The following is a 23,732-nucleotide window of genomic DNA, read 5'->3' on the forward strand; positions in this document are numbered from 1 at the left end:
CCGATCGCGATCGCGCGCACGATTCATATATAAGAGCGTGTGGCGGTGGCCGAAGGAGTTTAGTTTGAGCCTGATAGCTACGAACGCAGCAAGGTTTGCGTGTGTGTGTGCGTGCGTGTGCGTGTGCGATAGAGTGAGTGAAAGTGCGCGTGCCAGTGTGTCCTGTTTTGCTGTGCGATCGCATCCCATCCTACTGCGCCCGTGATCCTTCGGAGCAGTGCCTACACCTGAATCCCGGATTCCCGGCAGCGAAACTCACCCTCACACCGTGCCTTTGGGGAATACCGTGCCAGCAGGTTGCCTGATCGACACTCCGGAAGGAAGGCGCAACAGCAAAAAGGACAGCAAAAGGACGCACCATGCCCGCCAACGGAGTGTGCAGCGTTGGGTTGGAGGTGATCGAGGATACGGCCACGTATGCTAGCGGATCGGATAGTGCTGGCGTGTCGGAGGACGAGGATGTCCAGCAGCTGTTCGTCAATGGGACGCACCGGGTGTCGAGTGTGACACCGGTGAAGAAGGTGGACTCGCGCATCAGCAAGCAATCCCTCGGGGATGAGAGCAGATCGGGTGTGTCCGATCGACGGTATGCGAGTCTCCCGAGTCGGGATCAGCATCAGCAATTTTTGACCGAATTCCTCACGGAGGTGCTCAATTCGGCCGTCTTCAATGCAACGGATCGCGCCAATAAGGTCCTTAATTGGGTTGATCCCGAGGAGCTGAAGAGGACCCTCGATTTGGCGCTTAAGGATGAGCCGGATACGCACGAGAAGCTGCTTGAGTTGACGCGGGCCACGATCGCGCACTCAGTCAAAACCGGGCATCCTTACTTCATGAACCAACTGTTCTCGTCCGTGGATCCTTACGGATTCGCTGGCCAGGTGCTGACGGATGCGCTCAACCCCAGTGTCTACACGTACGAGGTGTCGCCCGTGTTCGTGCTGATGGAGGAGGTCGTACTGCGGGAAATGCGCTCGATTGTCGGCTACCCCGGTGGTGAGGGTGATGGAATTTTCGCCCCCGGTGGTTCGATGGCCAACGGGTACGCAATTAGCTGCGCTCGGTACAAGTTCATGCCGGACATCAAGGTAGGTAGCCGCGGTTGATGGAATGTGTCTCTTGCCGCGGGAAAGCCCACGGCTAACTAGAGGGGTGGGGGGGGGGGACTAATTTCCCTTCGATGGACGCTCGATTGGTCTGGTGATATTAGAACCACATTAGCTGAGTGTGCAATTAGATTGTGGCTTGTTAACGACACCCGACAATCCTTCCTCGTGCAGCAGCCCGTGGAATCGTTGGTGTGTTCCTTAAAACACCCAATTAGATGCCGGTGAGAGGCGTTTATTTTTTGAAGAATGTCTAGAAACGCTCGTAAACTGCACCTTCACGGTGAACAGACGCTTGACAAAGCAACAACTAAAAAAAAAGCTGCCATTTTAATTGTCAACCCCCCGGGTGGCGGAAATGGCGTTTGTGTTTCGCCTCTCATCGCAATTGGTTTCGCACGTATGCACAAGCCAAAAGAAAAAAAGAAAAACGATTAACAAAATCAACCACGAGAACATTCCCTTTCAATGGCGACTCGGAAAGGGAGATCTGTCCACTGTAACACGGGAGTCCTGCGTGCTGTTGGGCGTCGATCCGTTTGTCAGCAACCATCATCACATCATCCCAGCAAGCTGTGCCAGCAAATCATCGTAGGGTGGTGTGGGCAAAGAAAAAAAAACGTTTAAATATACTCTCACCCCGCACGCGAAGTGAAAGGAAATGTGGTTTTTTTTTCGTTCGTACACTTGCGGCCACACCAGCCAGGATGATATGGTGAATCGTGGCGACTAATTTTACAGCCACAACAGCCGACAGTTCTTCGGGGCGCACGGAACAGTAAGAAACGGTTCCGGTATGTAGCCTGCAGAACAGGCTCCCTCAGGGACACTCGTTTGTGCTAGGATGCTACGGGTCGCGGGTTGTGGCGTGAATTTTAAAAATAGCCCCAGAATAAATGCACCCACCGTACCGGGCTATTAATGGTACTAGAGCCAGTAAAAACGCCGAGGAACCATAAAGCTTTGCAAAAAACCACATGACGGTCGAGAACGTGGCCGCATTGGTTGTTGGCCACATTCTCCGCAGCCCCCAAACAGGGTCCTCGTCCCGCGAGGTGGTACGTCCATGAAAGACGACCGATCCATTGGCCCGTGCGGCCGCTCACTGCTGCCCAATCAACCGTTAAAAGGGGGAAGTGTTACTTCCTTTGCCACTGTTGAACCACCGCAATCACCATGACACCCCTTCGGGGCGGAAAGGCTCTTGGCCCCTCCGGTAACAACATGATGACTTTGGCCCTGAACATGACGGTTGCGCGTGAATGTTCCCCAAACAGGCTCTCGCTGGTTCCTCGCGAACCGCGACGACGTGTGATCACGAATTCGATCCCTTCCAGTGGCGCCAGTGCTGGTGGGGGCAAGGAGGAGTGGTTTGCGGGGTGGCCACGCGCGCCTCTTCTGAGGGGTGTTTCGGCGACACGCGCCACCATGTTCGGAACGATCAGTGAACTGGCGCAAAATAGCTACCGCGTGTGGCATTGAAAAGCTAGCGGTGCCAGGATGCACAGTTTGACCTCTCGTGGCGCGTGGATTTGCAAATCACCCGGGGCCCGAAACAGGTTTCGGGTAAGGGGAGGAAACGATTTGTTTCCTCAACCCATAATTCAGACCCATATGAGGACCAGTTCCTACCCCTCGCGACCGCAGGACATCTCGGCCGCATCTCGGAAGTCCGAAATCGTCGCGTGTTTACAAACAAAAGGCACGGAACCGGTTTACATTTCGATGCTTGGCATTGATCATGAAAATTGGAGCCGAACCGGGAGGTCCGTTATATGCATAATGAGCCTGAAACGTGAAGAGCATGTTTTACATCTTCCACCGATTGATTGAGGCTTCGTTTAGGTGGCTGTTTGTAAATGAACCGAGCTGTGATTTAGAGCGCCTTCAGCAAGCTTTTATTGATTTCGTTTGTAAAGTGAGCAACAATTTAAACAGTACTTTCTACAGCCACCGAGAACGAAGAACAATGCGAGAGCTCCATTCACCATTGCGCCTGGAAAGCCTTTGCGCCGTCATAATGGGTTTACCCAACGGCAGATGGTTTTTAAACAGGGTGCGCAAAGTGAGGTGGGAACTACAAAGCATCACCGCGTGTCTATTAGCCATACCGACTGGTGCTTGAGCCAGGCATCGACTAATAGTGGCTAATTGCGGCAGATACCACAATCAGCTACTACAATCACTCAAATCAAATGCATCACTCGCTGAGATCACCGATCATCGGCATGATCGACTTTGTGTGCTGTCCACCGGAAAAATCACACCATAGGCAGTGGCAATTTTCTTAATGATGGGAATTCTAACCACGTCATGGCATGGGGTGGTTACGGTTGCAACCTGCTTAGACCTTGATTCCTTGATTAGGATGCTTGCAGCTTGCGTTGTCTCACTTTTATGGTTGCACAATCTGCGATGCTGTTGATGATTGATAATCCATTCGGTTTAGTCTATCAGTTGAACGGGTGCACTGAATTCATCTCGACAATGATAACAAAACCAGTTGTAACAGAAAAAAAAACAATTTTCTTCCTTTTTCAATTTTTATTTGCTTCAATTGATCTCTACCGATCCAGGAAGGTGTACCTTGCGATGTTTGCGATCCACAAATTGGTGTCTAATTAAACACGTTTCTTTTCGATTTCGTTCACAGGCAAAGGGATTGCATGCCCTTCCCCGGTTGGTCATCTTCACCTCGGAAGATGCACACTACTCCGTGAAGAAACTGGCCTCGTTCATGGGTATCGGCTCGGACAACGTGTACCCCATCAAGACGGATGATGTAGGCAAGATTCGTGTCGAACATTTGGGTGCGTATCCTTGCCAGCTTTTTCGCGATGGAGTGTAGAGAGCCGTTCTAAATGGTACTGATCGCACGTTGATCGCCCTTTCCATTTACAGAAAGTGAAATCTTGCGTGCCAAAGCGGAAGGAGCCTTACCGTTCATGGTGTCAGCCACGGCAGGAACCACAGTAATTGGTGCCTTCGACCCGTTGGAGCAGATAGCCGACTTGTGCGTCAAGTACAACCTCTGGCTGCACGTCGATGCGGCCTGGGGCGGTGGTGCACTGATGTCGAAGAAGTACCGCACCTTGCTGAAGGGAATCGAAAGGTAGGTTTACACGCAGCTTCCGGAAGCGTGGCTTCTCCGTTTAGATCCTGACAGCGATCCACCGGCCAGGCGGTACCTGTTTGGTGGCTTTTGTTTATCCTTTTTCGAGCACGGTGGAAACAGGTTTTTTTTGCGCGTGCGATTGACCGGCCAGAATAGAACCGCTCGGTCCACTCGATAATGCCACCGACCGATCGATGATGGACAGCACATTTCTACCTCATAGTTGGGTTTTTGTGAACAGTAACTGTCCGGTTCATTGTCTGTGCGGGTTTCCGCGTCGCGGAAATGAATGCCAGTTGGTGCGTATTGGAATGCTTGCGAGCGAACACGTGCCTCCACGATTGTAACCTTGTAACCGACAACGCGGTAAACTATTCTACTTCATCTTGCATGAATTCTATTTGATTGCCACAATGGCAGCATCATATCCGCCGCGTTGGCCGGCACCTAGATCGGTGACCATAAAAGTTTCTTTGGCCTTTACTTTCCAATAGCAGCTGCTGCAGCGACGGGCTTTGGCACATTAGCTGACCTTTGTGGTGTTTAATGTAATACGATTCGATCGATACACTTGTTCCCCTTTCCCGCCCTCGTTCAAAGTGATCGACCGGCGCTGCTAATGATCGAATGCATTCGGTTAATGTACACGGGCTGGAGGGTTTTCCATTGGTTGTGGGGATATTTGCAAAAATGTAGAAACCCAGTATACAGGTGGTCATTTGCTAATTGACCCAATTTTAAATTTATGAAGAAAAACGAGTCCAAACATCCATCATTCACACATCAGCATTTGTCTGGGGGGGTTTCCACGTGGCTCGAAAGGAAGTTTATGTGCATTGTTAATACGATAATTACCGCGCAGCGTCAAGCAAACTATCTTGGCGTACTGCAATGTGTGGCTCGTTGAATGTTGGTCCGGGTTCTTCGTGATACATTTCCGGTACATTCGAGCACACGTGTCAGCAAAACGATGTCCTCCACCGGGGGGGACAGTACCCGGTGTTTAACCTTAACATTAGTTAATGAGCATCGATACTAGTGCAGGCAATTATCTTCGGTGCTATTCACACCTTCCTGCCGGGAGATTGGTTTCGCTCGATTCGCACAAAAGCCACAATTTTCCGACAGGGCTGGAAATAATTCGCATCATTATTCGTGTTTGCGCGGGAGGGGCGAATTTGTTACGCCAATGCACATGCCACGTGGTACGACATTGGCCCAAAACGGACGGCTTACTTCTTTGTACTAAACGAGGTGACCGTGCCCAACCGAACGGTAAGGCCAATGTCAATGGCAGCGGTGAAAATGGGTAGATCCTTGATCTGCACATTGGCACACTAGGCGCCGGTTAGGAGTGACCGACTAACCGTAACGCGACCATGTTCACAACCGATGCGAGGGGCTGTTTTTTTTGGAAAAGACGAAACCAATAAGAAAAAATCAGCTTTCGAGGCTAAATCGAATCGTAGCGTAAAATAATGCATCGGTAATGAGTGGGCGGCATTCATTTTTAAGTGCACATTTTTAAAGCTTTTTCGTTTTTCGCAGGTCCGATTCGGTTACGTGGAATCCACACAAACTGCTGGCGGCCCCGCAGCAATGTTCCACGCTGCTGACCCGCCACCGGAACATCCTGTCCGAGTGCCACTCCACCAACGCGACGTACCTGTTCCAGAAGGACAAGTTCTACGATACCCGGTACGACACCGGCGACAAACACATCCAGTGTGGCCGGCGTGCGGATGTGCTCAAGTTCTGGTTCATGTGGCGCGCCAAGGGAACCGCCGGTTTCGAGCAGCACATCGACAAGGTGTTCGAGAATGCGGAACACTTTACGAGCAGTATTAAAGCGCGACCCGGATTCGAGATGGTCATCGAGAACCCCGAGTGCACGAACGTGTGCTTCTGGTACGTTCCGCCGGGTCTGCGCAGCGTGCCACGTGATTCAGCCGAATTCCGGGAGCGGTTGCATAAGGTAGCACCGAAGGTGAAGGAGCGCATGATGAAGGAAGGATCAATGATGATCACCTACCAACCGATCCACGACAAGCCGAACTTCTTCCGGCTTGTGCTGCAAAATTCGTCGCTAGACAAGTCGGACATGAACTACATCATCGATGAAATCGAGCGATTGGGCAAGGATTTGTAAGCGGACACCAGAGAGTGGGACACAGTACAATCCTTGTTGTTGCATGTTGCTTAAATTATTTTCCTTCTTCGTCGCGTACAGTTGTATTTATTGAAAGCATTCGTTACTAGCTTCTAAATTAACAGGAGATACTGAAAAAAATCCACAAATCACCCTTATCGAAGATAATAAGAAAAAAATAAATAATGGCAAAGGACTACATCCGTCGTGCGCTTGTACATGACGGTGGTAAAGTTATAAGAAAAGCAAGAGGTAGAATATCATCGATTTCCAAGGATACGATGTTGTTCGCTTAAGATTACTTATTTGTGCTATATTGTAAGCATGTTCTAATACATACATATTTTTACAAACAAGAAATCGTTCGTTGTTGATTGAATACAATATCACATCACTGGTGCTGTACATGAGATTACCAATGCAATTTGAACTTCGGTTGAAATCAAATCCACTTGGAGGATTAGTCTAGCGGCATCCGTAAACTTTTCTGGCTTCAAACTTGCCTATACACACGAGGGCAAGACATGCTCTTAAATGTTGGATAAAAACTAAGGAACAATGCAAGTTGAAAATGCACACTAATAATAGAATAAATTTCCTTTATTTTGGGTACACAATAACTATAAACATGGAATACAAAAACAATGTTGATATACGCATACACTTTTTAATTAACGAATTACCGAGTTTCCCGTGTATAACAGACCTCCTCATTTCAAGGCAAAAATTTGAAAAAATAAATGTTTCTTATTTGATTTTGAAGAACTTCATACAAGCAATCAAATTCCTCATGACAAATGGCTTCATTTCTCTTTCTTATAACGTAATATTCTTTACAGCAACATAGACAATCGATCATAATGTACCACAGTATCAGTAATTAAAGTCCTTATTAAAAAGGGCATGAAAAATTGGACGAAAGAGAATATCTTATATACAGGAAAATACGGCATATTATGGATCGTACCAATAAATCGTATGTGAGCTAATATCACATTAAATGATGATCTATCATATACCATTTCCTGTAGGTAAATTGTCGTACAAATGATCCAATACGTTTCTATGTCATTTCAAAATTGTACACCGCAATTGGTACAGCGACGGTTACGCAGTGCCAAGCATGCTAATATGCCCAGCGGAAAGAAGAAAATGGCACAAAATATTCCAAGACAGGAATAATCGTCTTCGAGCATACCGATGCGGCACACTGGACAGCCATTTACGACAATAATCTGCTGTGTAACGACATTGGGCTGCTGGGCCGCTATTGGCTGTATGGTAACCTGCGGTACAATCGGCACCGTCACTTTACTACCATCCATGGTTCCGTAGTAAGGCATTGATCCGGCAACTGGGGCTACATAGGTGTGGGCTGTAGCGATATACGGCTGCTGCTGAACATATTCTTGCCTCGGATAAGATGCTGATGGGGCCGCCATGGTTGATGCTATTGGAGCAGACGGTACAGACGTAGCTGACTGGGAATTGTTTAGGCCTGTAACAGAGATGTAACAGAATGCGTAATTTTCTTCAAGTTCAGACCGGAAATTTACAATGCTTCATGTTAAATTACGTACCGTTGCCTCCAGGTTGGCTATCTGCTAGCACTTGCTCGTACGAAGGGGGTTCATTATATTGTTCTTTTGAAGCCATATTAATGAAACAAAAATACAATGTTGTCGATTGCAAAACACTATTAAAACCAAAAGACAAAAGCACCTCGATGAATCAGTTTTGTGTTTTCATTATCGCAGTTCTACGTACCGTTTAGTACAGATTTGTTTGACATCAACTTGTCATCAGACTGTGTCTTGACCGTACTAAAATCCTCACTGTCATCGTGACGTGCCCACATAATCAAGTTGTGAAAAAAAATCGTGAAAAATTGCCACCGTAGATTGAGTATGTAAATTGCTACGAAAATTGTATCATTGGAGCAAATGGTAGTTCCCACGTAATTGATCAAACCTGTGTCGTGATCTCGTTGTGTCTATGTTTGTTATGTAGCTAAAGAAATTCGAAAAGAAATCCTACGGAGCATGCAGACGTGTTGACTTTCCCGAATCGTTCCATTGCGGTCTCGGTCACTCCCATATTCTCCGCAGCTAGCGTAAAAGTTCTGTCTTTAACGTTCGGGATCAGATTTCCTATTCTCCGTGGCCACTCACCACGAAATTATCGTCCAAATATATTACGTATGGCGATTCAGAAGAGGGTCACGGTCAGATGCAGACAATGATGAAATCAAACACTTGCAATAACGATGGCGAATAGCGATGGTGCAAAAAGTGTGGTGACTAGTTTCCGGTTATTTTTTGCAACCAACGGAGAACATTAACATCCGTAAAAGATATAGGTGAGTCGGTCGTTCGGAAAACTCTGGAAGGATGATCTGCGAAAATCGAATCCGAGGGCCTCATCCGTTTTGGTTCCCCCTTAGATCGCGACGAATGGTGTGAACATTTTGACCGTCTAAAGTACACCCAACGTGTAGATGCACTCTCGTTAGGTGCACTGACAGCCAAGTGTAAGGAGATCTGCGAAAAAGAAGGAAAACTATGCAAACTGTAGCCGGCAGCAGCTTAGGGAAAACGAGCACCATTAGCATCGGCGGCAGCGCAACGAAGAGGACATTGACGGGCACCAACAATAGCAATACAAGTAACGCTACGGCAACGACCAAAACGAAAGAAATGTTTATCCTACGGGCACTGGAAAAGATCCTGAGTGACAAAGACATCAAACGGTCGCATCATCTTCAGCTAAAGCGTGCTTGCGATGTGGCACTTGGTAAGTTAAGATATTCTCCATTATCACCCGCACTGATACTGTCTGGATTGGGTAATCGCATCACGTTAATCGACCATAATTCGGTTTGTAAGCGTACTCTTGATAAGGGTAAAGTCTCTTCAATATGTCTCGCTCGTTTGATTAAGTTTCTCGCAAGTAGCGCTATTGATTATCTGTCTGTCTAATACAGTATACGTTGTCAAATGTTGCATTTTGTTGTCCTAATTTGCACGGCGTTTCGATACCTTACTGGTGCGCTTGCTGCTCCCATGCATGGTAAAGGAATCGCCACGATGCACCCCCTCCTGTGTGCTGGGAGAAATACGGCGAAGGTCGCTTATTAGAGCGCGTTCCTCGTGAACGTACGGCGTAGCGTAATCGCTAAAAGAAAGCGTAGAGCGTAGGTTCAACGCTAACGAAAAAATGGGAGCGAACGTGTAAAATGAGAAAAAATCAATAACACTTAAGTAACCCACTTGAAAGGAGTCAGCGCTACACTTTAGAGAGGCTCCGGTGTGGTGTCTTCGACGAGTGCATTTAGCACCCTAATTGGCGCCTAATGTCCTTATGGGAACTATCAGTCTAACAAAATGATTCCTGATTAAAATTATTGTTACATTAGCTACAATGTGTATGACTATTCTTATACGAACAATGTTCCATATGTTCAATGTAGTAATCCAGATGTAATATAATAGCTAATATTAGTTTTTTTAAACAACCCACTACTTAAATTAACAGATTGATTATTGTATTTTGATAAATTAAATAAAATGAATTTACTTTTGGATTAAATCAAATGGCAAATTAATACATTTTTCATATTTGTTATTAAAGAAAATTATGTTTTTACGTTTCAAAGTACATTGTGCTTGAATGTCGATTTAATCCAATTGTAACTTAAATCATCTTACTTCTTTGAACGTATTTTGTGCATCATCATTGTATATGTATGGTGATCCTACAGCTCACCATGTACACCCCTGTGGTGTGAAAATTAAGATAGTACCATTTCCGATTCCCGAAGGGTGCCGAATATGTGGAAAATCACTAATACTCGCGCTCACGTTCGCGGCGTAATCTTAGCTCAAGTGACAAGCATAGTTAACATGTTCGTCAGGTGAGGAGGAGTTGTATTTAACCCAAGATAACGCAAACCGTCTGTTGCGTTGCCGTATTGTGCAACCCGGACGAGTGGTCGCAGGCCATAGAGCCGGACATATACCATAAAAATTGAGCGCATGTCGAGCACCGATACATTCTATCCTCTGCATTTGTATGCCTTTTGCTTGGTATATCTGAACTACGACAAGTGGCCATATTTTAGTCATCACTAAATCGTCACAGATAGCAGCCTTCAGTCTAGTGTGTTCCTCTGTGCGGGAGTTGCTTTACATTAGCTGCTCCCCAGCGAAAAGGGGATGGATGAAGTGTTTTTGAATGTGTTCAAACGAATAGAAGAACATTGGGGGTTTGGAGTAAAAGGTTGCAAAAGGAACAACATTCTTGTTGAGCGATAATCTTCACGACCTAATTTGTTGCCTTCGCTTTCATTTACAGAGGACATCAAAGAAGAGCTAAAACAGGCTGGCCAGGCGGAGTCCAATGGCGAAGCACCGGTACCATCGGCGGCGTTGCCGCTCCCGAAGAACGATTCGGGCAACATTATTAATGCGGAAAAATACTTCCTTCCCTTCGAGCTCGCCTGCCAAAGCCGTACACCTCGCATCGTGGTAACGGCACTGGATTGCTTGCAGAAGCTGATTGCCTACGGTCACCTGACCGGTAACATTCCAGATTCCTCGAATCCCGGCAAATTTCTCATCGATCGGATTGTCACCACGATATGCAACTGCTTCATGGGACCGCAAACCGACGAGGGGGTGCAGTTGCAGATTATCAAAGCGCTGTTGACGGTCGTCACGTCACAGCACGTCGAAGTGCACGAGGGAACGGTACTACAAGGCGTCCGGACGTGCTACGATATCTATCTGTCGAGCAAAAATCTGATCAACCAAACGACGGCACGAGCCACCCTAACGCAGATGCTGAATGTGATTTTCACGCGAATGGAAAACCAAGCGTTCGAAGCAATGGCTAGTGCTGCTACAGCCACATCGCCCGCCAGTAACAGTGCACTGCAAACGGCTTCACCAAACAGCAGTTCCGCTGGAGCGGGAACGGAAGAATCTCCGGCTGCGCTGGGGACGGTGGTGACGAAGCCGGTGGAAGAGAAACATCCGGAGTACGATTCGATCCGAGCGATCGTAGAGGAAATTGTTGATAATGTGATTGCGCAGGCGGCATCTAACGTAGCGGACGTAGCGGAGGGAGAAACCAATGCTGGTGGCAGTGGTGGTCTTCCAGCAAGCATCAGCGAACCCGCGATCAACAATGAAACGAGTGAGACGGCCAGCATTGGAGGCATTTCGAACGGTGGTACCGATTCTACGTCAATTGCTCGCGTCCCCTCGCAGGAGAGCATGGAGGTGACGAGTGAAAACGATAGCATCGTGACGGCAAAGTTCACGCACATCCTGCAGAAGGATGCCTTCCTGGTATTTCGAGCGTTGTGCAAGCTTTCGATGAAACCGCTGCCCGAGGGCCATCCGGATCCGAAATCGCACGAACTGCGATCGAAAATCCTGTCGTTGCATCTACTCCTGTCGATCCTACAGAATGCGGGTCCCGTGTTTCGCTCGAACGAAATGTTCATCATGGCGATCAAGCAGTACCTATGTGTGGCCCTCTCGAAGAACGGCGGTAGTGCGGTGCCCGAGGTATTTGAGCTTTCGCTCTCGATTTTCGTAGCGCTGCTGTCCAACTTTAAAATCCATCTGAAGAAGCAGATCGAGGTATTTTTCAAGGAGATTTTCCTCAACATCCTCGAAGCGCCCAGTTCGTCTTTCGAGCACAAGTGGATGGTGATCCAGGCGCTAACGCGTATCTGTGCCGACGCGCAGAGCGTGGTGGATATTTACGTCAATTATGACTGTGACTTTTCCGCCGCGAATCTGTTCGAGCGTTTGGTGAACGACCTGTCTAAAATCGGTCAAGGGCGGCAGGCGCTCGAGATGGGCACCTCGATCAACCAGGAAAAGTCGATGCGCATTCGCGGTCTGGAGTGTTTGGTGTCGATCCTGAAATGTATGGTCGAATGGAGCAAGGATCTGTACGTGAACCCGAATTCGCAGACCACGCTCGGCGATCCTCCATCTACGGGAGGCGATTCGAGTGGCGGGATCGAACGAAAGACGGGTGTGTTAAACGTGAGCGGTGCCTCGCCTGTGGACGAGGTCCAGGAGTTGGTGATGAAATCTCACGGAGGATCTAGTGTGAGCATTAATTCGCTTGGCAGTACGAACACATCAAGCGGCAACCGGGAAGTGCTTGATCTACCCGAGGAGCTGGAAGAGCGAAAGCAGCGTAAGGAAGTCATGGAAACGGGCATCGACATGTTCAACCGGAAGCCGAAAAAAGGCATAGTCTTCTTGCAGGAGCGCGGCCTGCTCGGCACGACCGTGGAGGATGTCGCGCGGTGGCTGCACGAGGACGAACGACTGGACAAAACGCAGATCGGCGACTATCTCGGGGAAAACGACGAGCAGAGCAAATCTGTGATGTGCGCGTACATCGATGCGATGAACTTTGCCGAGCTGGACATCGTGGCGGCTTTGCGTTACTTTCTCGAGGGCTTCCGGTTGCCGGGTGAGGCGCAAAAAATCGACCGGCTGATGGAGAAATTTGCGTCCCGATACTGCGATTGCAATCCGAACAACACGCTCTTCGCTAGTGCCGACACCGTGTACGTGCTAGCGTTCTCTGTGATAATGCTGACGACGGATCTGCACTCGCCGCAGGTCAAGCACAAGATGACTAAGGAGCAGTACATCAAGATGAACCGAGGTATTAGTGACAACAAAGACTTACCCGAGGAATACCTGTCACAGATCTATGACGAAATCGCGGGTCATGAGATTAAAATGAAGAATACGGTGGCAAATAAGCCGGCCGGCAAGCAGATCATTGTGAATGAGAAGAAACGCAAGCTACTGTGGAATCTGGAGATGGAATCGCTTTCGACGACGGCCAAAAATCTTATGGAGTCTGTTTCGCATGTGAAGGCATCGTTCACCTCAGCGAAGCACCTGGAGCACGTGCGCCCTATGTTCAAAATGGCCTGGACGTCTTTTCTGGCCGCATTTTCGGTTGGATTGCAGGATTGTGATGATCCAGAAATTGCATCCCTCTGCCTAGATGGTATCCGGTGTGCGGTGCGAATTGCCTGCATCTTTCATATGAGTCTGGAGCGAGATGCTTACGTGCAGGCGCTGGCCCGCTTTACGCTCCTGACCGCGAACTCGCCGATTAACGAAATGAAAGCTAAAAATATTGACACAATCAAAACACTTATCATGGTGGCGCATACGGACGGTAACTACCTGGGCTCGAGTTGGCTGGACATTGTAAAGTGTATCTCGCATCTCGAGCTGGCTCAACTAATTGGAACCGGCGTGCGACCAGAGTTCCTTTCCGGGCCGGCCTCTCACCGAGACACGCTGGATCCGACCGCGAAGGAACATATCGGAGAGACTAGCTCGCAGAGCATCGTCGTAGCAGTGGATCGCATCTTTACCGGTTCGATCCGACTCGATGGAGACGCAATTGTGGACTTTGTCAAAGCGCTCTGCCAGGTGTCGCTGGATGAGCTGACGCGTCCGCAGCCGCGCATGTTCTCGCTGCAAAAGATCGTCGAAATTTCGTACTACAACATGGGCCGCATTCGGTTACAATGGTCCCGCATCTGGCAGATACTGGGCGAGCACTTTAACGCGGTTGGGTGTAACACGAACGAGGAGATTGCCTTTTTTGCACTCGATTCGCTTCGGCAGCTGTCGATGAAGTTCATCGAGAAGGGCGAGTTTACGAACTTCCGCTTTCAGAAAGATTTTTTGAGACCGTTTGAGCACATAATGAAGAAAAACAATTCGCCCGCGATTCGCGACATGGTGGTACGATGCGTAGCCCAAATGGTGAACTCCCAGGCGCACAACATTAAATCGGGATGGAAGAACATTTTCTCCGTGTTCCATCTGGCGGCAGGCGATCACGACGAGGCGATCGTGGAGCTGGCTTTCCTGACCACCGGCAAAATAATTACCGATCTGTACCAGACCCAGTTCCATATCATGATCGATTCGTTCCAGGACGCAGTCAAATGTCTCTCTGAGTTTGCCTGCAATGCTCGCTTTCCGGACACGAGCATGGAAGCAATCCGGCTCGTCCGGACGTGTGCGATTTGCGTGAATGATTCCCCGAATCTGTTTGCCGAGCACGCGGGAATGGAGAACGACGTATCTGTGCCGGAAGAGGACCGGGTGTGGGTACGCGGCTGGTTCCCGATGTTGTTTTCGCTTTCGTGCGTGGTCAATCGATGCAAACTCGACGTGCGGACACGTGGCCTAACCGTGCTGTTTGAAATTGTGAAAACCCACGGCGATGCCTTCCGGGCCAACTGGTGGCGCGATCTGTTTAACGTACTGTTCCGGATCTTCGACAACATGAAGCTACCCGAACATCAGACGGAAAAGGCAGAATGGATGACGACGACGTGCAACCACGCGCTGTACGCCATAATCGATGTGTTCACGCAATACTTCGACGTGCTAGGTCCAATGTTGTTGGCGGACCTGTACTGCCAGCTTCACTGGTGTGTGCAGCAGAACAACGAGCAGCTGGCTCGATCGGGCACTAACTGCCTCGAAAATCTGGTAATCTCGAACGGGCTTAAGTTCAGCGAGGACACCTGGGGTAAGACGTGCCAATGCATGCTGGATATCTTCAACAGCACGCTACCCAACGAGCTGCTCACGTGGAAACCGGACCCATTGCCCCAAACGATCGGTTCCGGGGCAGGTGCAAATGTCCTTCGGGGGCAGGAGAATGGTGACCTTCCGCGACATGGCATTCTCAAACGTTCCGGATCACAACATTCGATGCACGGGCAAGAACTCCATGCCGATCAACAGAGTACGGCGGGAATGGTGGCTGGTGGCACAAACACCACGGTGCTCTTCTCGAACCTGCTCATCAAGTGTGTCGTCCAGCTCGAGCTAATACAGACGATCGACAATATCGTGTTCTTTCCGGCAACATCACGGAAGGAAGACGCAGAAACTCTGGCTCAAGCCACGGCCGAACTCAGCGCCGCTAATATGCACGCGTCTTACCCGTCGTCCCTGTCGGGCGAGGAGTGCCAGCGGGAGGAACAGGGCATGTACAGCTACCTTAACACGCACCATCTGCTCCAGCTAGTCGACTGTTTGCTCCAAAGCCACCGGTTTGCGAAGCAGTTCAATTCGAACAACGATCAACGAACGATACTGTGGAAGGCCGGGTTTAAGGGTTCGCTGAAGCCGAACTTACTGAAACAGGAAACACAGTCACTTGCCTGCGTCTTGCGGATACTGTTTAAAATGTACAGTGACGAAAACAGGCGGCGCGATTGGCAGGATATCGAGAAGCGGTTGATAGGCGTCTGCACGGAGGCACTGGACTATTTCCTCTCGCTTCCAAGCGAGCCACATCGGGACGCATGGACGTCGCTGCTGCTGCTGGTGATGACGAGGTTGCTGAAAATGTCGGATGCAAGGGTAAGTTTCCGGTTCCGTTTTTCGTGCACTCCTCGTACCCACGATTTAATGTGCGTTCGTTGTCCTTTTGATCATTGCACTTCTAGTTTGCTGCCCACATTGCCAGCTACTACGTGTTCCTGTGCGATCTGACGTGTGTCGATCTCAAGCCAGAGCTGCGTACGGTTTTGCGACGAGTGTTTCTGCGCATCAGTCCTGTGTTTGGAATCTCGAGTGCCACCGCTGGCGCGTCCAGTGCCAATGCTAATAGCACCGTCCCAATGGCAGCTACCTAGTATCGGCGATACGGGTTAATCTCTCATGCTAAAGGCGGCAGCACCACGCGGTTGCGCCAATACCGCCAGTGGCAATATGTGCCTCGGGTGGATCTGGCAGTGCTGCAACACCAGTCAGCTTCCAAGCAGCAAGCGATGCGGTTCTCGACTTCCTCTACCGTCTGTCAGTGTTACCGGTGGCGTTCGTTAACGTGTGGTGACTCGGGTGGCTTTCGTTCATTCCCGTCCTCACCGGAGCGACAGCGAAGTCGAGCATCGGTGCCACACCAACGACGTCCTTCATCTAGCAGTGTGTTGAGTGCTTTCAGCGGCGGTCAATCTAGTAGTAGGTCAATCCTCTCGGCAGGTGTGCGTGGTAACAGTAGAAACAACAATAGTTGGAAAAATATCATCACCACTACCTCTAGCAAAAATGGCGCTGGCAACCGTAGCCATTCAACTGCAACTGCACCTGCAGCACCGCGTTTTTCGACCCTAGTTTCATTTGCACGTCGATCCACGTCTAATACTTCTTCTTCTTCGGTCTTTTTCCCTTCGATAAGCCGTTCGATGGCTCCTAGTAGGATATGTAGGAACAGTAGCATCGGTGAACGTCCTGCATGGGCGAAAAATCAAGTATTGTAGGTATTTCGCGCGGCTGCAGGCAATGGCATGATGAGGCAAATGATGGAACAAATTCAATCCGGTTAGGTTTACTTTCCATGTCAAAAAAGGAAATTTTAGTCGAACCATTCTTAATTTCATTTAACGATTTAGAAATCCAAAGAAAACTCATTTAAAAATAGAAGAACCACGAAAAAAACGTTATTCTATCAGCGTTTGTTATTTTTCGCTTTAATGCAATTTTACTTTTCATGACTTTCACCAATGTTAAACGACACAATAGACCGTTTCATACGATTTCTTCTTATCGATTCGAAAAGGAACACCGAAGAGTAGATGAATCCTAGATGGATAGAATGCTTATTGTAAATAGTCAAATAGTTACGTGATTGAAATAACACACACTTGTTGCTTTGGTTGAGGAAGAAAAAATGATCAAAAATAATTCACCTTCCCTTCTCGGTGGAAGTTTTCCGTAGATGGTAACGCTCGATAGTAAAAGAAAACTTCAGATGCAAATGTGCACTACAAAGGATTTAGAGGTTCCTGCACGTCTGAGTCAATCAAGTGTGATAATGCAATTGGGTAAAACAATATAAAAGTAAACATTTAAATTCCATCATTATGGGCAGTGGAGCTAGTGTCGAACACCACCGTTTAACACGTGTAGCAGGAGGTCAGCGTGGAAGTACAGATAAGCCTAATAATACATTCACCCACGAGACTGTTGGTTGTGTGGCAATATTAGCAGTGAACCAGAAAGGGGAGCTTTGTATACTATAGGTGAAAAGATTTCTATCGGCACGTCATGGCTACATTCGACAGATGATCGATCCAATACACGATCGAGGACCCGTGTGTTAACGGCATATGCAGCACGTGGGCGGGGACGTCGTTTTTTCGATTGTTTTGCGCATACTCTGGGTATTATTTATGTTGAATTTTGGCATTTCACTACGCGGCACGCGATTAGTATGTTAGGTCCGGTCCAGCAATAGAACGGAATGTTGTAGCATGTACTCTGTGATCGATGCCGAGCGTACGAGCGGAGAAGGTGATAAATTAATCATTTATTTGTTACATGAAATTATTAACAAAAGAGAATAAATGGTATATATAGATGCAGTATATATACTAATCTACGTACGATTTAAAATACAGACCATAAGTTTAGTGAAATTTAAACAACAGACTATATACATGCTATGTTTTTCATTCGTTTTCAGCATAAATTTTGACCAGTTGACCATTTTGTGTATAAATATAGACAACTTTGATTTATTTATTGCCGATGTAAAATGCGATACAAAAAAAGACGGAACAGTTTATGGATAAAAAAATGAAAAAAAAAACATTGCACATTGTGCTTCACCTAACACCCACCACTTTGCTCCCTATCCCAACGATTACTTTTCTTTGGACGGTGGCCCACTGGCGGTGAGCACTTTGTTGATGTCTTCGTATGCCGCTCGAAGACAGTCGACAAATTCGCGTCCATTACGGTTCGATTTGTAGCTAGACACGACACTGCCGAGATATCCGTCCTGGATGTTATACCCGATGCCGTACCCATCCTTGACCACCGGTCCGAATCCACCAGCCAAAAGCGCCGGCGACGAGAGCGTGCTAGTCGACAGAATGTTGTGATTGATCGCGGCATACGCCGGATCTTGATAGAGTGCCGGCATCGGAAGTCCATTCTGCTGCGCGGTATGTCGCAAACCAAAAAGATGCCTATCAAAACCCTGTCCCATGGCGGCTTCCTTCGTCAGCTGGCCGTGCATCGTGGAGCATTTGTTCATAATTTCTCGTAGTTCCGCCAAGCTTTTCCCGTTCGGTTGATTTCTCCGTTCGTTCTCCTCGCAGAACGTTTTCGTGGCCAGCGTACATGGGCGCATAGTTTCAGTGCGACCATGGCGAAACGCTGCAGTACTACACGACTCGTAGGTGCCAACGAACTGGCCGTGCTGTTTATAGTATGCCAGCTGAAATCCGAGCTGCATCACGGCATCCGGGCTAATGCGTTGCTTTTTGCATACGTTCTTGTTTATTCCCTCATACTTCATGTAGTTCATGTCCAGTGAATCGATAACGGCGTTGTGGTTATTCTCCGCTGTTCGCACGGCAGCCCTCACCCGATCGTCGAGCGTGAAATCGATCGAACCGACGGCATCCTTCGCTTGGTCTTGGGCTCCCTTTAAGCCGGGATGTGCGAACGGTGCAGTAGTGGTTTCTTTGAAGATCTCATTGAAGTATCGCAACACGGCCACACCATCGCCCCACGAATGCTCGAAATTGATGCCGGCCGTGCCATCCTTGGCTACGATGAGCGAAAAAGATTTATCGAACCACCGGTTCGTACCATCACCGAATAGGAAATTGCGAATCGCTGGAATGGGGTTGTTGGGATCGATTGTCGATTCGTCCAAGCAGAGACAGAACAGTGCCGAATCGACGAGTGCAAGCGACTTTTCGTTGTCGCCGAGCTGGCCAAGGTGTGTTCTGGCCGCTGCCCACGTGTCGCGATTTTCTGTCGTCAGCAAACCGAGCGGATCTCCTGCTGGTGGCTTTCCGTCGGATAATATTCGTTCGAACCGTGCGTACAGCGTAGCGGGTTGTTCGATGTTGCCTATGTGGGTAGAAAATATAACCTAATGAAATTGATGTTGAATTTCTTTGGCATTTACCGATCTCGTACCGCTTTCGTCGAGCACATCTACCGCGTACATGTTGCCGTTACGCATCACAAGGACGTGGCGGGAAGATTCGTTGCGATAAATGCGATCTTTGCCTAGTTCCGGAATGCGTGTGGCACCAAATAGCCCCTGATATTGGCTCATATCGAGCGGATAAGCTTGGAACGTGTACGCTACGTACGTGGAGATAATGGAAGGCATCAGCGAAGTCACGGTGCGGAATTTGCTGGTGTCGCTTTTAGCCGGGTTCAAATGGAACACTTCTGGCTCGAGGTATTTAGCACGAAGCGATTTCATGAATCGCAGTGAACTGATGACCAGATTGGTAGTACGTAACAGCTGACCGTTGTACTCTGGCCGCGGGTCCGGGTTCATCATGAGCAACGGATTGTAGTTTAGCGGAAGCGGCACACGGTCCCGCAGGTACATGTCGAACCACGGCTCGGAGATGTAGCTGGTGTGTTTGTTTTTTGAATCGAATTCTTTAAGGAGCGCCTGTAACTTTGGTCCTTCATTTTTGGAGAACTGCTGCACGGCCTCCTTCGTGCGTTCATAAGCGTCCGCAGCGAGTAAGGGTTGCTGAGCCGCCAGGTAGCGAGTGCAAGTTTTCTCGAGTTCTGGAATCGGCAGTCTTGGCAATGACGGTTGGAAATGAAGCATCGGTATCTTTGTTCGCTGCAGGTACTGATACTCATCGCCTGTGGTAGGACGAGCGTTGGTGGACTTATTACGAGCCGCATTCAAGCAAAACGCCGTATATTGGGTTTTGGGAATGCGTAACATTTTCAAGAGAGTAATGTCTTAGTTTTTTTCGAAATTCACACACGTTTTTCTCGGATAGTTAACGGTAAACTTGCTCTCGGCACACGCACTGACCGGCCAACCAATGCCCCGCAAATGAAGGAATGGCTCAGTTCAAAGGTCACTTTTTCCTTAGTTTTCGTATGTTATTGGCCAACCAGGCAGCAAGACTGTTGCACATACAGTCGTGTAATCTTATCAGAAAGAAATAAGACAGACGAGTATTAACAGAACAAAAAGACACAAACTTAACGGCTGATTTGGGTGTAGGGATTAATTAAAACTAAGCAACTGCATAACTGCCGACATAGATATCGGATCGCGAGGAAAGAATCACGAAACCTGGAACCAGTTTTTGCTCCGTCAGCAAAAACAAAACAACAAACTCCTGGCAGCTGATTGCACAAAACAACAAAGGTCACAGCAAATTTTGGGCAAAGAAGATATCCCTTCAAGGGGGTTGGTTACTCGGTGATGTAAATGTTAATAACTCGCTTATTACACCCAATGCTTAGTAATATCCGAAAGAAAGGTATTTAAAGTACAATGAAAAATATATAAAAATTGATTAAAATCAAAATTCGTTAGAGGAGACGAGCATTTTGTAAAACAAAATAATGCATATTATCGACGATACTGGCAGCACTTCGAACTAACAGCATTCGACAGCACGAGCATAAAAAGTGACACATTCAGTTGCCAAAAACATTGAATGCCTTCGTGAATCATTTTGTGTGTAAAATTTTCCTCCGGTTTACGGATAAAATTCGTGTAGACGGCCCAGAGTCCGCGAATTTTATCATCCTTTCCAGAAGCGAGCATTTTCCCCAGCATTGCCCGTACACGGTGTTGTGTAGCATCTGCGGCGCCAAAGTGTTAGGTGTGTAGGAGGGCGTTTCCTCGCTGTTTGTGTCGACTGCCCCAAATTCGAGTCATTTAAAGTCAGATCTCAACCGATAGTATTTACACCGACGGTGGGCAACTATGACTGAAAGGCACACGTTTGGTGGGACGGTGAACCCAATCACTTGCCATGCCTGGAATAAGGATCGTTCCCGTACGTATACGACGGATGGGCTCTCACTGTGGGAGGTCCTCCATCATCGATTACTCATCGTGAATTCGCCCTTACATGGTCTCTTTTTTGTAGAAATCGCCATCTCGCCGAACAACAACGAGGTGCACATTTACAAGCGCGAGGGCTCGGATTGGAAGCTAAGCGATGTGCTGAATCAGCACGATCTGCGTGTAATGGGCATCGATTGGGCGCCAAACACGAACCGGATCGTAACATGTGCCGTCGATCGAAACGCGTACGTGTGGACACAGGGCGACGATGGCAAGTGGAAACCGACGCTGGTTCTGTTGCGTATCAACCGTGCGGCCACCTGCGTCCGTTGGTCTCCGCTGGAGAACAAATTTGCCGTCGGATCAGGTGCCCGCTTGATCTCGGTGTGTTACTTCGAATCGGAGAACGATTGGTGGGTTTCGAAGCACATTAAAAAACCGATCCGCTCCACGGTGACGTCTATCGATTGGCATCCGAACAATATGCTGTTGGTGGCCGGTTCGACCGATTACAAGGTGCGTGTGTTTTCGGCCTTCATCAAGGACATCGAGCAGCACCCGGAACCGACGGCATGGGGACCGAAGAAGCCCCTCGGGCAGATACTGGCCGAGTTTAAGAACTCAACGAGCGGTGGTGGATGGGTGCATAGCGTGAGCTTCTCCGCCGATGGTAATACGATCTGCTGGGTAGGCCACGATAGTGCCATCAACATCGGAATGGCCAACGGGGGCAATGTGACCATTAAGCAGAAAACGGAATACCTTCCTTTCCTGTGCTGCGAGTGGATCTCGCCCCATTCGATCCTGGTGGCCGGGCACAGCTGCGTCCCGTTAATCTACACCGTCGGAGATGGCGGAAAAATTGTGCTCGCTGCCAAGCTGGACCAATCGACGAAGAAGGAACAGAGCGGGATTTCAGCGATGCGCATCTTCCAGTCGCTGGATCGCAATCTGCGCACGGAGAATTCCGATACCAGCCTGGAGTCGATTCATCAGAATGCTATCACGTGCGTTTGCATGTACAGCGGCGAGAAGGGCAATGTGCAACGGGTCAGCACGTCCGGTTTGGACGGGCAGCTGGTTATTTGGGACATCGACACCCTTACCCGGTCCATGCAGGGGTTGAAGCTTTAAAAACAAAAACTGGCATCACGCGCTTAACCTGGTTATAGTATTCCTCCAGTAGGACCGTTCGATGCATTTGCGCAATGAATGCTTCTTCCGAATCATTGAGAATAAATATGGCATTCCAGAAAACTTGCTTCCTTGTTTTATAGACTATTTAATTCGGGCCGTATACCCTGCGGTTGGTTTGCTTTTTATTTCGTGAAACAACCCAAATGTTCTTTATTCGAAACAGTCTTGTACGATGTTAATGCAGATTACGTACGTTTGACCTGTAGTGTAACACAAAACAATGCTTATGCGGTTTTCTTGTAACGTTTTTTTTATGTTAGGAGAATTTGTTTGATTATGATCCATTTTGTTCTCCCCTCCGATCGAATTGTTGTAATCGTCTTTTTGGTGTATTAAATTATGCTATGTTTAAAAATAATAAATTACGTGTAATCTGTGCAACACTCGATATTGTGTTTGAATTATCCGCAAATAATATGTTCATTATAACCAAATACCCAAAAGCGTGCAAAATAAAAAAGGTAAAATAACGAAAGAGAAAAATTTGTTTCAGCCTAAACGGGCAAAAGAGAAATTTTTTCGCAAAAGTAACAGGAGCGCATACCAGCTGGAGGTAGCAATTTTTCCATCGAAACGGTCAAAAATATTTGAATTTTTAAAACGCTTCAACAATCCGGATCGGAGTGAAACGCTACAATATAGCGTTCCGGAAGAAACGCTACAATAAAGCGTTTGATCTAAAACGCTATATAAAGTGGTGGAGTTTTGAAGTGTATTGTATAAACAAAACGTTAAAGCGTTTTAGATCAAACGCTTTATTGTAGCGTTCCATCCAAAACGCTATATTGTAGCGTTTCACTCCGATCCGGATTGTTGAAGCGTTTTAAAAATTCAAATATTTTTGACCGTTTCGATCGAAAAATTGCTACCTCCAGCTGGCATGCGCTCCTGTTACTTTTGCGAAAAATTGTCTCAGTTTCGCTCTCGCAAAATGGGCAACTTTTTCGTCTCCGATATTTTAGCTTTTCCACTTTCCATGCTTTTGGGTATTTGCTTACAACGAGCATATACTTTGCAAATAAGTTGATGCTAACATTGTGTGTGCATCAATAGCTTAGCTAATTTGCATTGGTTTTGAAATATTTTCACATATTGCAGGCTCAACAGGCTTGCTTGCGCTTACTTACTATCTTAGCACGTGTTCAAACGTAATCAAAATTAAATCTAGATTACGGTTATAATTGAAATACTGAAAGGATTTATCAAATGCAAGTACAAAAACAGTTGTGTAGTCATGTTTTATTATATGAATCCGTTTAAGAATAAAGTACAGCAG

General features: G+C 47.8%; 5 protein-coding genes across 5 annotated transcripts; 3 read left to right on the forward strand and 2 right to left on the reverse strand.

Moving 5' to 3' along the window:
- The first annotated feature begins 359 nt into the window (after positions 1 to 359).
- Positions 360 to 6,704, forward strand: LOC128727876 (cysteine sulfinic acid decarboxylase). Its single transcript, XM_053821828.1, has 4 exons — positions 360 to 1,088; positions 3,760 to 3,916; positions 4,008 to 4,218; positions 5,770 to 6,704. The coding sequence occupies exons 1-4, from the start codon at positions 360 to 362 to the stop codon at positions 6,368 to 6,370; spliced, it is 1,698 nt and encodes a 565-aa protein (XP_053677803.1). The 3' UTR covers positions 6,371 to 6,704.
- A 270-nt stretch (positions 6,705 to 6,974) lies between these two features.
- Positions 6,975 to 8,026, reverse strand: LOC128725547 (brain protein I3). Its single transcript, XM_053819299.1, has 2 exons — positions 7,951 to 8,026; positions 6,975 to 7,868 (listed from the first exon to the last, which is right to left on the reverse strand). Exons 1-2 carry the CDS (start codon positions 8,024 to 8,026, stop codon positions 7,444 to 7,446), a joined length of 501 nt encoding a protein of 166 aa, XP_053675274.1. The 3' UTR covers positions 6,975 to 7,443.
- A 905-nt stretch (positions 8,027 to 8,931) lies between these two features.
- LOC128726131 (brefeldin A-inhibited guanine nucleotide-exchange protein 1) lies at positions 8,932 to 16,091 on the forward strand. The gene is made up of 3 exons (XM_053819920.1): positions 8,932 to 9,163; positions 10,724 to 15,816; positions 15,903 to 16,091. The coding sequence occupies exons 1-3, from the start codon at positions 8,932 to 8,934 to the stop codon at positions 16,089 to 16,091; spliced, it is 5,514 nt and encodes a 1,837-aa protein (XP_053675895.1).
- A 1,972-nt stretch (positions 16,092 to 18,063) lies between these two features.
- LOC128723583 (carnitine O-palmitoyltransferase 2, mitochondrial) lies at positions 18,064 to 20,173 on the reverse strand. The gene is made up of 2 exons (XM_053817339.1): positions 19,393 to 20,173; positions 18,064 to 19,323 (listed from the first exon to the last, which is right to left on the reverse strand). The coding sequence occupies exons 1-2, from the start codon at positions 20,171 to 20,173 to the stop codon at positions 18,101 to 18,103; spliced, it is 2,004 nt and encodes a 667-aa protein (XP_053673314.1). The 3' UTR covers positions 18,064 to 18,100.
- A 734-nt stretch (positions 20,174 to 20,907) lies between these two features.
- LOC128727596 (actin-related protein 2/3 complex subunit 1A-A) lies at positions 20,908 to 22,506 on the forward strand. Its single transcript, XM_053821525.1, has 2 exons — positions 20,908 to 21,248; positions 21,342 to 22,506. Exons 1-2 carry the CDS (start codon positions 21,176 to 21,178, stop codon positions 22,391 to 22,393), a joined length of 1,125 nt encoding a protein of 374 aa, XP_053677500.1. The 5' UTR covers positions 20,908 to 21,175; the 3' UTR covers positions 22,394 to 22,506.
- Positions 22,507 to 23,732: the final 1,226 nt, after the last annotated feature.

Source organism: Anopheles nili, chromosome 3, assembly GCF_943737925.1.
Source record: "Anopheles nili chromosome 3, idAnoNiliSN_F5_01, whole genome shotgun sequence".
Classification (NCBI taxonomy): Eukaryota; Metazoa; Arthropoda; class Insecta; order Diptera; family Culicidae; genus Anopheles; species Anopheles nili.

Bases quoted from the DNA above. Each gene is read 5' to 3' on its own strand.
- LOC128727876 (XM_053821828.1), top strand. From the start codon at position 360: ATGCCCGCCAACGGAGTGTGCAGCGTTGGGTTGGAGGTGATCGAGGAT. The intron at 1,089-3,759 runs GTAGGTAGCCGC...TTTCGTTCACAG, and splicing joins AGTTCATGCCGGACATCAAG to GCAAAGGGATTGCATGCCCT. The intron at 3,917-4,007 runs GTGCGTATCCTT...TTCCATTTACAG, and splicing joins GATTCGTGTCGAACATTTGG to AAAGTGAAATCTTGCGTGCC.
- LOC128725547 (XM_053819299.1), bottom strand. From the start codon at position 8,026: ATGGCTTCAAAAGAACAATATAATGAACCCCCTTCGTACGAGCAAGTG. The intron at 7,869-7,950 runs GTACGTAATTTA...TCTCTGTTACAG, and splicing joins TAGCCAACCTGGAGGCAACG to GCCTAAACAATTCCCAGTCA.
- LOC128726131 (XM_053819920.1), top strand. From the start codon at position 8,932: ATGCAAACTGTAGCCGGCAGCAGCTTAGGGAAAACGAGCACCATTAGC. The intron at 9,164-10,723 runs GTAAGTTAAGAT...TTTCATTTACAG, and splicing joins TGCTTGCGATGTGGCACTTG to AGGACATCAAAGAAGAGCTA. The intron at 15,817-15,902 runs GTAAGTTTCCGG...TTGCACTTCTAG, and splicing joins TGAAAATGTCGGATGCAAGG to TTTGCTGCCCACATTGCCAG.
- LOC128723583 (XM_053817339.1), bottom strand. From the start codon at position 20,173: ATGTTACGCATTCCCAAAACCCAATATACGGCGTTTTGCTTGAATGCG. The intron at 19,324-19,392 runs GTACGAGATCGG...CTACCCACATAG, and splicing joins AGATGTGCTCGACGAAAGCG to GCAACATCGAACAACCCGCT.
- LOC128727596 (XM_053821525.1), top strand. From the start codon at position 21,176: ATGACTGAAAGGCACACGTTTGGTGGGACGGTGAACCCAATCACTTGC. The intron at 21,249-21,341 runs GTACGTATACGA...TCTTTTTTGTAG, and splicing joins CTGGAATAAGGATCGTTCCC to AAATCGCCATCTCGCCGAAC.